Below are 12,853 nucleotides of genomic sequence, written 5' to 3'. Positions count from 1 at the left end.
TCACTTCCAGAAAGTCCAGATTTCTTAATTAGTGCCCTAATATATAGTTTAAATATTTGTGTATTTATTTTCTTACGACATACAACATCGACTTTCATCACATTTCTTCTGCTATGTGTATATGTTATTATTGGTATGAACTATCAAGGCAAAACTCTCAGTTGCTAATGCCAGTTGTTCTCCAAAAGTCACTAACATGGTCACCTGAAAAAATCTAGTATCATACTGCCCAATCAGTTAATATTTGAGACATGAAGGGCAAGAACCACTAGAAAAGTGATGTGGTAATCAAAAGCAAGGTGATTTGTTTCAAGCAGAATATGTCCCAGACCATTTGTTGAAGATTTTTTTTCCCATTGGATATTGTTTCCTGCTGTGTTGAAGATCAATTGATCATATAGTTGTGGGTCCATTTCTGGGGTTTCTATTCTGTTCCATTGATTTATGTGTGTTTTTATGCCAATACCATACTGTTTTGATTACTATAGCTTTGTAATATAACTTGAAGTCCAGGATTTGATGCCTCCAGCTCTGCTTTTTCAAGATTGTTTCAGCTATTCTGGATCTTTTGAAGTTCCATATAAACTTTAGGATTGTTTCATCTAGTTCTGTGAAAAATGCTGTTGGTATTTTGATAAGGATTGCATAAGATCTGTAGATTGCTTTGGGTAGTACAGACATTTTAACAGTATTTTTTCTTCCAACCTCTGTGTATGGAATGTCTTTCCATTTCTTTATGTCATCTGCAATTTCTTTCATCAATGTTTTAGAGTTTTCATAGTACACATCTTTCATCTCTTTGGTGAGATTTATTCCTGGGTATCTTATTATTTTGGTTACAGTTGTGATGGGGCTGTCTTTTTAATTAATTTTTCTGCTGTTTTCATTATTACTGTATAGAAATGCAACTGATTTCTGTATGATTATTTTGTATCCTATGACTTTAGTGAATTTTTAAATCAGTTCTAGCAGATTTTTGGTGGAGTCTTTCATGTCGTCTGCAAATACTGAATGGTTTACTTCTCCTTACCAATTTGGATGGCTTTTGTTCTTTTTTGTTGTCTGATTGCTGTAGCTAAGACTTCCAGGACTATACTGAATAAAAGTGGTGAGAGTAGACATCCTCATCATGATGTCTTAAAAACTGAGAGTTTTTTCCCATTTAGGATGATGTTAGCTGTGGGTTTTCCATGTATGGCATTTATTATGTTGAGGCATGTTCTCTCTAGAACTACTTTGCAAAGGTTTTTCATCAACTATGGATGTTGAACTTTATCAAATGCTTTACCTGTGTCTATTGAAGTGATCATATGGTTTTTAGCCTTTCTTTTATTGATGTGATTTATCATGTTGATTGATTTGCAAATATTAAACCACCCTTACAACTGGGAATAAATATCACTTGGTCACACACACACACACACAGTCTTAAAGAAATACACATACATGGAAGTATAGTAAACATATAGTTCCATAACCACTTTTTTCCTCCTGACAATGTATCTTGAATAGCTTTCATGTTAGTATATAGAGAGCTGATTCATTCATTTTAATACCTATAAATATTTAACTATGTGTATGTACCAAAATTATTTACTCAATCCCCTAGTGATTGGTGTTGAGATTATTTTCAAATATTTTGGCTCTCAACAAAGAGTACCACAATAAGTATCTATCTATCCGTGTATATATACATATTTTTGCACTTATACACATATCTATAAGATGAATTCTTAGAAAAGTAGTCACTGACTTAAATATGTAGGCATTTAAAATTTTGGCAGATACTGTCACATTGTCATCCAAAAAGTTTATACTGATTTACACTTTTACCAAAAGCAAGAAGTGCACGTTAATCACACTTTTGGAAATGCTAGGTACTGTTGTTCTTGCTACTCTTTGGCAGACTGATGGCAAAAGAAGTCACCCTCACTGTGTGCATCTGTGATGTTTCGAAAAAAGTACAGTTTTTATACACAAGTCTAACAATTTAAAGTCAAATGTAGAGAAGCTCATTCTAAGGTGCTTCTAAGAGAATCCCTATGTGATGTAAATAATAACATCTTAATTTCATACTAGGTTTTATTTTTTTCATATTAGGTTTTCTAAAGTAGAAAATGATTGTTTGCTAATACCTGAGCTTTGTGTCAGCCACCATTCTAGGTGTCCTACATCCTGAGTATTTAATCTGCACATTCTCTAACCTAGTACCAGATGAGTAGTTTGAGAGGTCGTCATTTGCTCAAAGCATTAGCACAAGTAGGCAGAGTCACTTACTCAAACAGTGGTTTTACTTATACTTTATGTTTCAGTCACTCTGTTAATCATTATTTATAAAAGTCAATATATGATAACAATTTGAATTATTAAGGTTTGGGTTGTTGCAGTTAGCATCAAAGCTAAAGATCTCGAAAATCTTTCCAAAGCATCTAGATTAAAGTCCATCCCATTCAGAGAAGAAGAAAGTTATATACTTGTTTTCTATATTTGTCATTATTGTATTCATTGTGCATTAGTGAATTTGCACAGTTGTAAATCATTCATCAGATTTTGTGACATATCTAACAGAGGTGGCTTTAATAATGATGTTAACAAAGACTAAGCTTGAGAAGCCCTCACTTGCTTCAGTATTGTTATGTTTAAAAGGGGATCCTAAATAGTATGCCCTTGGGGCACCTGGGTGGCTCAGTCTATTGAGCATCTGCCTTCAACTCAGGTCCTGATCCCAGAGTCCGAGTCAAGCCCCAAATTGGGCTCCCAGCTCAGTGGGGAGTCTCTTTCTCCCTCTCACACTCCCTGTGTGCTCTCCACCCACCCTCCAAAAAAACAGTCTTAATAAATAAATAAATAAATAAACAAACAAACAGTATGCCCTTCAGGCCCCACAAAACCTATATCCACCACTGGCTTTTAGGTACAGCTTTACAGCCTATGAAGGTTAAGAGCACATGTCTTGAGGCCAAATTCATAAAGACAGAAAGTAAAACAGAGGTATCTAATGGGGAGTTAAGATTTTAAAGGTATGCAAACTTCTGTTTGGGATGATGAAAAAGTTCTGAAAATGGAAAGCAGTGATGGTTGCACAATACGAATATATCACACAGATGCTACTATTAATGTCAAAATATGGACTGGTATTCCAAAGCCATGTGGCTCTGTGTAATGTTTTCATTTTCTCGTACTTAAAATGAAGTCTTTGTCATGTGTAGCCATTGAAGTCTGTGATCTGTTAGCTTAGTAGTGGTCAGTTGGTGTTTGGAAGAGTTTCTTTAAATATTTAGAGGAGAGAAAAGGAAAACAAGGACAAAAATGATCTCCAGTTTTTGCCATTGGATCTGTGTTCAGTGCTTTCCCAGGCTGTTTACAGCCCTGCCTTAGCTTTCATTTCCTGTTCTGCAGAGCCTGATGGTCAGCCAGAGGTGAATATTTGGAGGTTTTCCTCAGGCCTTTTCTGAGTATGCATCCAACGCTAGGCATGTAGGCTTCTTGATGCCCCAGTGTACACAGAAGGTTGTAAAAAGCCCTTATTCCCCCACATGTGTCTTTTCCCAACCCTTTCCTCCTCAGGCTTTTTGATCTGTTGCTTGTCCCAACTTTATACTTTGCCCCAGCTGCTCTGGCTAATGTTTTTGTCTCCATATGCTTTCAACAAAAGCCACTGGGGAAGCTACCCCAGTTATGGGAATGCCCCAAATCAGGTGAAATGAAAGCAAGCTTTTGTATCTGCCCTTGAGGGAATTTCCCAGTTGGTCCAAACTCACAACCACGTCTTTGAGAGTAAGTTCTGCATGGCACCATCTGGTACAAACAGCCTACACCAGGAGTGTTAGCTGCCGTCTTCCTGGCTGCTGCTGATACAGGGAGTACATGGGCAATTTAAAGCACCTCAGCACGTTCTTACAACAGTACAGCAGCTCTTTCTCTATTAATCTTTCCCCTGATTGTTTTAAGTTCTTGTATAGACGCCAGAGTTCTGCAGAAGTTGATCTGAGAGTTTTTGTCAGCCCGTAAGTTAGTGGTAGGGACACAGCTCTGAAACTGCCTACTCCACCATATACAGTAATGTCCTTTACCTGATCCATTTTTGGTAGAGCTTCTTATGAGTATACAAAGCTAAGTGTTAGTTAATAAAGCTGTTTCAGAGGAAATATCCTTTAAAAAAACTTCAACTACATGTAGTTTGCTTTACATCTATTAAGTTTTGTAAAGAATTGACAATTAAATTCTAAATAGAAAAAGTTATTTTTGTACTCCCTTGAAGTGTAAACAGTAAGTTGCTTACTTGGTACCATATAAATAACCCTGAAAAAATACACACTTACTTTAGTCCACCAAAAAGATTTGAAAAGTAAAAATAACTAAATATGGCTTTGGAGTACCAGCCCATATCTTGACATTAATAGTAGCATCTGTGTGATATATTCATTGCTATGTGCAGAAGTTACCATAATGTAACTTTGATGAATATGTGACAAATTGGAGGGAAGATGAGGGACATTTGTTAATGTTATAAGAAAAAAAGTCAGCTTATGTGATACTAAATCCAAGTAAATATTTAACTATTTTACAATACTTACCATCTGCTTTTTATTTTTAGGTGATATTATAAAAGCTGCAAGTAGACTGGATAGAGTGCATATCGTCGGTATCTTGGATATCTGTAATTTGGGTAACAATAAAGTAGAAGTCTACCTGCACAGGATTTATAGTCCAACTAATACTTCTTAAAAATTGGCAAGTGAAATGATTACAGGTTATAAGGAGGGCACTGCTTTAAAGATATTCTCTCATTTTGTTGGTAATTTCAGCAACTGTTTTTTGGCAAGAATATTACATAAGCTCTAAAGTTATTAAGTAGTTTATGTTCCTCTTGTGTTTGAAGCTAACGCAGTTCATTTTAAATTCATTACTGAAAAGTTCATCAAAACAATTTTTGTGTATCAAGAAAATTTACCTTTCTTCTATATAACTATTATCTTGACTTGTAATGATTTGTGTTCACTATTCTATTCGTGAAGTGCTTTTATTCTCAAGCCTCAGCCTAAGGCATCCTGACTTATAAGAGTTAACTTCTCGTGAATATTTAATATCCTTCCACTTTTCTTCACCTATAGTGGGAAATTCTGAATTGCTAATTTGAAGATTAAATTCTCCTAAAGTGGTCAACCTGCATTTCTCATGACTGTGATGGTTACTGTCATTTTCAAAAAGCACACATGGATTGTTATGGTCCGGTTGCCTTGGTCCTTAGTTTGGTCAGCTGTACAACGAGCGTGTTAAATTGTCTTAAGGCTTTTCACTCTTTATTGTGACTTTTATCCTTCAAATTTCTAAATGTTTTGACCAGTGTGTGAGCTTAAAAGCCAGAGGCTACGTGGGTTTCCACTTTTGCTATATTCATGTGTAGTTTTGGTACATGTAATGTGAGTTTAAATAGTGAAATTTTATCTCATATTAACATTTAAAGTGTGCATATTGAAAATATAAAACAGTGACTAAGGGGATTTTATTCTGTTTATCTATTATACTTCGTTTTAACTGTAAATCACCATTCCACATTTGCAAAGCCCTGTGGTTGACAGTTATGTGGTTAGTTAGATGACCAAAATGACCATCACATGAGTTAAAAAGTATTCAATGTCAAGATCAATCAATCTAGATAAGCAATTACCTTGTGGGGTTTTCTTCTAGCCCTCTGGTTCTGTGACTTCATATGCTATATATTTTAAATGTTCTGGGCAGCTTGTGAATCTAAAGACAGATGCTGTACTTTGTTCATCAAGGCATTCAGCATTTTGTTCCTTATAATTGTGTTTAAATGTTAATTAAAATAGTGACTTCTTGTGTTAAAATTTTGAGTGTATTATTAAAGTTAAAACAGTAAGTTTTTTGGTCTCTTGTCTCATTTTTAATGTATTTGACATCCCTCTTCCATATTTTTTGGCCTATGATAGACTACATATACTTGTTAAATGAACCAATATGATTCTTCCATGTGGGTTGAAGACTTGTTTATCAAATGGAATCTGGGTTTCTCTATTAAACTATCATAAACTTTAAACAGGAATTCAATTTTACTGACATGTAAATGTTGTGGAAGGGAAAAATTAATACTTACATGGCTATTGAAGAAAAACCTCAGGCTGAGATTTCAAAGCTACACACCTTAACGGGTATAATTTTTGTTCTCATATTGATTAAGAAATATGAACAATTTTTGAAAATTTAGGATCTTAAAAACAGCTTCCCTGGCAATTTATTTTATATTCTAGAAGCATTTCTATCTAAATTTGGAGTTACATGTCTGTGTCCACATTTTTGGTATTTTAAAGTGGGATAGCTATGGTAGCATTTCCTAAGAAAATACCAAACTACCATCACAAGAACTTACCTTCAAGTGAAAATGTATTCATTAATTCCAAAGCCACACAAATATATTACCATGATGTCACTTTCAAATTAAGGAATCAATTAGTAAATTGTGAAATATTATATAATCTACTGGAGAACCATAGTCTCTCACTTTAGATGGCAGATGAGCTATATGCATTGAAATCCTTTAGTAACCTATGAAAGAAAGAATCTGAGCACCTGTTATCCCTGCTATTTTTATTTCTTTTATGGAATTATCCTGCATTCATTTTATTCTTATTAAAAAAGGACTTCTGGGTGGCTCAGTGGGTTAAAGCCTCTGCCTTCAGCTGAGGTCATGATCCCAGGGCCCTGGGATTGAGCCCCACATCGCTCAGGCTCTCTGCTCAGCAGGGAGCCTGCTTCCCTTCCTCTCTCTCTCTCTCTCTCTCTCTGCCTGCCTCTCTGCCTACTTGTGATCTCTCTCTGTCAAATAAATAAATAAAATCTTGTAAAAAAGAAAAAGAAAAGGACTTCTAAGAAATTAGTGTCACCTTTATTTGATGACAGTAACAACATTTGATATTTTGAGCTATATAACCTCTGCCAATATGGACCAATGTTATAACCGATTCTGTTATTCTAAAGTCATTTCTGTGGTTTGTACTGGTTGCTTTTTCACTGGTTTGCTTTTTAGGTACATTTTTTTTCTTTTTTCCTTCCTTAAACATTGCTACCCAAGAATTTGCAGGTACACTGATGGGAAGTAAAATATATATTATTGAGTCCTGATTTTTTTTAATTTTATTTTTTCAGTGTTCCAAAATTCATTGTTTATGTACCACACCCAGTGCTCCATGCAATACATGCCCTCCTTAATACCTACCACCAGGATTACCCATACCCCCACCCACCTCCCTTCCAAAACCCCCAGTTTATATCTATTTTTTTTAAGATTTCATTTATTTATTTATCTGAGAGAGAGAGAGGAGAGCACAAGTGGTGGGGAGGGGCAGAGGCAGAGGGAGAAGCAGACTCCCCCACCCAGGGGGATGCCCAATGAGGACTCCATCCCAGGACACTGGGATCATGACATGAGCAGAAGGCAGATGCTCAATGGACTGAACCTCCCAGTCTCCCCCAGTCCTGAATATTTCAGTAATTAACTGCTTTTAGTAAAGAAATTTTAGGGGAAAAGGTTAAAAAATTAAAAAACAAAACCAAATTTGGGTATTGTCTGAAGATTCCAGTTCTTCAAGATTATCTTCGAGTCAAGTAATATTATATTTGTCTATTGTCCAAAATAGAAACATTACTTATAAACTCATCTCTTGGTCCAGGTCATAACACTCATTATGTTATCTTCACTCTTATTATGTTGACACCACTTCTAGCCTTAAGCTTCTGTTTTCCTTTACACTAAAGAAATGAAAAGTAGATTTTGAAAAAACAGATTTAAAGCTAACCACAGCTCTGTCTCTAAATGCCTGAGAAATTTTATGGAAAGCCATTTAAACTTCAAGGCCTTAGTTTCCTTAATTGTAAAATTTGCAAAATAATGGTGCCAACCAGTATTATGATTCTTTGGGTCTATTAATACAGTTAATAGAACACTGAAAATGTATTTGTGTTACTTTTATGTGTTTTATGAAGATGTGGTTTTCTATGAAGAACATTTTAATATGATTAGACCATTTATCAATTATAGAAGCTCAGTGTAATAAAAAACAATTGAAATTTTTTCATCCCAGGGTTTGTTTGCTTTTGTTTTTGTTTTTATTTTTTTTTACTGCTAGTGTTTTTCCTAACTTGTTGCCTTTTCGCTGATATATATTTTTTCTAAGACAGAAATCTGAAATATTTTAGCTTTTTGTAATGATATGCACATCTTCACTGAAAATCAAGCAACACCTTTTAAAGAATTTGAGTACCTCCGATGCTATTCTGAGATGACTACATCTGACTCCTAGTAGCTTCGGATCTAGAAGTTACCCCCAACAAGGCTGTAATATCTCTTTCGTAATGGGGAACAAAACAGAAAAAGACTAAATGGTTTAATGTAAAATTGTCCAAGCAATTAAATTAGAAGTTTAGGCTTATAACTCTGAGGTCTGTTTCTTTAAGCTCTAATATGAACACAGAGTAAAATGTTTGAGGAAGAGTATAATTTCACATAATATATCAGATCGCTGTGAGATAAACTTCTCCAAATCCTGGGGCTCATAAAATAATAAGCTGAACTATTGCAACATATATCCAAGTGTTTGAATGCTCACTCTGCGACAAGTACTGGGTGAGCACTAGGAACACAACACAGTACGAAGCAAAAATACATGGCTCCCACTCTCATAGAGCTTACAGTGTTGTGGAGGAGAGAGACATTCAAGTAATTATACAAATAAGTGAGCTAAGTGCTACAGAGAAAAGATATGTGCTTTATATTAGAGCTTTATGACAAAGGAAGCCAAGTTGGGGGTGGGGGGCACTTGGGAAAGTTTTTCCTGGGAAAGTGAATGTGTATTTGGGGACTTGAATGAGAACTGATGAGGCTGGAGTGCAGAAAGTGGGGTACAAGAGGAGACAAGCAAAGAGACCAAACCTCTTGCAGGCTATGCAGAGCCTTGTAGGCCATAGTAAGGATTTTAGTATGTATCTTCAGAGCACTGGGAAGCTATTATACAGTTTGTGGCCATATGCGCCATGATTCAATTTGTTTTAGAATGGTCACTGTCTCCTGGAAGGAGAATGGTTATAAAGAGGTTGACAGAGACTGTTACTTGACCCTAATAACTATTTTCTTCTATAGTAGTAGATCTGTCAATTTTTAGCTCGGAACATAGCTACCTACAATACTTTCCCCTGGTTCCTTTGTTGTTAGATATGGCCTTGCCACTAAGTTCTGACTAAGCTCAGAAGTAAGCATAAGTGATCTGTACAATTACTAACCAATTTCCCAAAGGCTGTAAGAAAATGCTCTCTTTCCCTTTACCTCCCTTCCCCACTGACTAAAATGTGAGCATGGTGGTGAGACATCTGTCTTGCAGAGGAAGAGCAACATTATAAGGATGTCAGCCCAACCAGCTAGTAGGAGCCTATGTCCCTGATGTGGATCTGCCATACCAGCTTTGTACTTCTTAACTGTTCGGGCTATTACATGAGAGAAAGATAAACTATCTTGTTTATGTCACCACTATTTGGGGTCTCTGGTCAGCAGTCCAACCTATATACTACTAATGCAGTGGGTAGAAGTAAAAACAAGAGGACCCGCTAGATATACAGTCCATATAAACTTCAGAGATAACATTAAAATATACATTCAGGCATCTTGCCCAGTTCTAATGGTCCAGTTCTTAACAAATTCCACTGAAAAAATTTTAACCCACAAAATGCTTCCCTTCCCCCCTCAAAATCACAAAGGCAATTTATTTCCCAAGTAAGATGTAGCTTTGCTGTCATATGTTCCTAGGCATATTTGACTTTGGACATCAAGTGATTTTGTAATATCAGATCTCAGTTATTTCTTTTATTTGGCTTGGGCTAATATTACAATTAATTTTTATTCCTTTTGAACATACACCAAGTTAGAGTCATCCAGCCCAGAAGTGGAAGTTTGCTATGAATAATCAAGGGCTACCTGCATTCTATTAGAAATGCAACTCTGTGCTTCCTCATCTTCCAATTATGGGTTTGCCATAAGTGTCATTCAATCATATGGAGAAATTTGAAATGTTCTTTGCATAAGAGATGAATAATTCCCTTCTCTATGCTTTTATTAATACTAATTATGTACTTTTGCTAAGATATTTAATACTTATTAAGGTCCTTAATATTAAGATACAAGTAATCGAAAAAGTCCAGGAATATTAAATGTTTGAACAATACTGTATAGCAGTGGTTCTCAAACTTGGCTTCACGTTGGTATTACCTGGCAATTTGAAAAATTGCTATGCCTAAGTTTCTGGTTGGGCTGTAACCTGGGCATCAAGGTAGTTAACAGCTAGCTGCCCAGGTGATTCTAATACGCAGACAAGTTTGAAAGCCACTGCTATACAGCACTGTTTAGAGCACTTTTCAATTTTATTAAAGCTCAAGCTTTAACCAACACTTTGAATTTACCTTGGTTTTAGGTGCTATGATTTCAGCTACTTTCAATGCAGTTTCATCATAAATTGTGCTGAAAGGAAGGAAAAATTAAAAATTGATAGTTTTTCCCCCCAATTTATTTATTTTCAGAAAAACAGTATTCATTATTTTTTCACCACACCCAGTGTTCCATGCAAGCTGTGCCCTCTATAATACCCACCACCTGGTACCCCAACCTCCCACCCCCCCCCCGCCACTTCAAACCCCTCAGGGCACCTCAGTGGCTCAGCTGTTTAAGCATCCAATTCTTGATTTTGGCTCAGGTCTTGATCTCAGGGTCATGAGATCAAGCCCTGTGTTGGGCTCCACACTCAGTGCAGAGTCTTAGATTCTCTTCTTCCTCTGCCCCTCCCACTCAGCAGCCCCCAAATAAATAAATAAAATCTTTTTAAAAATTGATAGTTTCTAAACAACTTTTATTTTCAGAGTTCTAGCATATCAGATCTGGAAAAGATCTTATGGATAAAGATCCATCTTATGGATATCCATCTTATGGATAAATAAACTCTAATCTAACCTCTTTTATGGTGTAAATGAAGAAAAAGTCCCAGAGAGGTTTTTATTTTCCTGAGGATAAAATAGTAGCTGTTGCAGAATCAGCACTTGTGCCAACTTTGGGTTTGCAATATACTTAAAAAAATGTTCAGACTACCACCTGAAGTACAAAGAAACACACAAATATAGATCATACAATATGTAGATGTACACTATATAGATACAATATAGATTGGAAGCTGAAGCACAATGAGGTTGAAATAAAATGACAGCACCAAATCTGTCAAAACTACGATCCTGTACTGTTTTTTTCATGTACAAGTTTATGCTTTCAAGTTCTCAAATTGTCAAGTGCATAAGAATTACCTGGAGAGCTCATTTAAAACGTGAATTCCTAGATATTTTCCTCAGTTTCTGATTCAGGATGATTGGGGGTGGAACCCAGAAATCTTCACTTAAATGAAATTCCAGGTGAGTATAATGTAGGTGTTCCACAAACAAAACTTCAGGGGTACCTAAGTGGCTCAGTCAGGTAGGCATCTGCCTTCACCTCAGGTCATGATCTCAGTGTCCTGGGATCAAGCCCCGAAACAGACTCCCCGCTCTACAGGGAGTCTGCTTCTCCCTCTCCCTCTGCCCCTCCCTCCCACTTGTGCTCTCACTCTCACATGCATGTGCATGCGTGCTTTCTCTCTCTCTCTCTCTCTCAAATATATAAAATCTTAAAAAAAAAAACACTGAAAAAGAACTAGACCTCTCACACCCCAGCAAATTACCTTAAGAGTTAACATAAAAATTACATTGGCAGGTGTTTATTTTTCTGGGACTAATTTTACTTAACTGCAAATTTTCAAAAACAATCTAAGATTATGTTTGTAAGTTACAACTCTCTCTCTGAATGTCATAAAAGGAAACATAAATGCACCTTGTACAAGATATATGATGCTGGGGGCGCCTCGGTGGCTCAGTGGGTTAAAGCCTCTGCTTTCAGCTCAGGTCATGATCCCAGGGTCCTGGGATCAAGCCCCGCATCGGGCTCTCTGCTCAGCAGGGAGCCTGCTTCCTCCTCTCTCTCTGCCTCCCTCTCTGCCTACTTGTGATCTCTGTCTGTCAAATAAATAAATAAAATATTTTTTTTAAAAAAAGATATATGATGCTGGTTACCGAAGAAATTCATGCATTTCAACCTTCAGAACAATTTTAAGTAGTTTAGTAAAATCGTTTTTAATGTACCAGCACTGCCACAAAGTGTTACAAGGAAGTTGTCATTTTTAAGGCCTGTAATGACTTAACTTCTGCAAAAAATATAATCTGAAGATTTGAAACTATTAAGTTACAATGAACAAAACTTAAGTCCTAATGAATTTAGATTTAATTTCTCACTAATCTGTTTTTAAACTATTTCATGAGACGTTTTTCCTTGAGAAGCAATTTAATACCTGGTAGGAAAAGCAAAAGTTAAATTTCTAGGACTTGACTAATTATTTGCATATTGCATGCTGATGTTGCATTTATCAGAGATGTCTATCAACAATCAGCAAACTAATAGATTTGTCCATAGTAACACTTCCCTTTTCAATATGACAGTTTTCTTTGTCCAGTGAAGACAGGCTTTCTTATGAGTTTGAACATCAAAATCATAGTCCTAATAGCAAAATGTTCAACTTTTTGTGTTTACTCTTAAGTAGACCACAAGCTAATACACCTAGACCTTTAAACTTTCCTGTTCAATTCCATGAATAATTATTAACCGATTACTATGTGTAAGGTGCTTATAATAACAGGGAAGGGGATGTACAGGTGAGTAATCGACAGCTATGATAGGATAGAAAGCTTAAATCTGTAGCGTGCATCTGTTGAGATT

General features: G+C 36.0%; 1 protein-coding gene across 2 annotated transcripts in view; it reads left to right on the top strand.

Moving 5' to 3' along the window:
• The window catches only part of RADX (RPA1 related single stranded DNA binding protein, X-linked), a 78,809-nt gene extending 72,925 nt beyond the window's left edge, over nucleotides 1–5,884 (top strand). For both annotated transcript variants that reach the window (XM_044235405.1, XM_044235404.1), the window contains exon 14: nucleotides 4,598–5,884. In XM_044235405.1, coding sequence (XP_044091340.1) covers nucleotides 4,598–4,728 — 131 coding nt within the window. In that variant the 3' untranslated portion in view covers nucleotides 4,729–5,884. The remainder of the gene's footprint in view (nucleotides 1–4,597) is intronic.
• The last annotated feature ends 6,969 nt before the right edge of the window (nucleotides 5,885–12,853 follow it).

The sequence above is a fragment of the Neovison vison genome, chromosome X (genome assembly GCF_020171115.1).
Source record: "Neovison vison isolate M4711 chromosome X, ASM_NN_V1, whole genome shotgun sequence".
Classification (NCBI taxonomy): domain Eukaryota; kingdom Metazoa; phylum Chordata; class Mammalia; order Carnivora; family Mustelidae; genus Neogale; species Neogale vison.
This window is presented reverse-complemented; position numbering and strand designations above follow the sequence as displayed.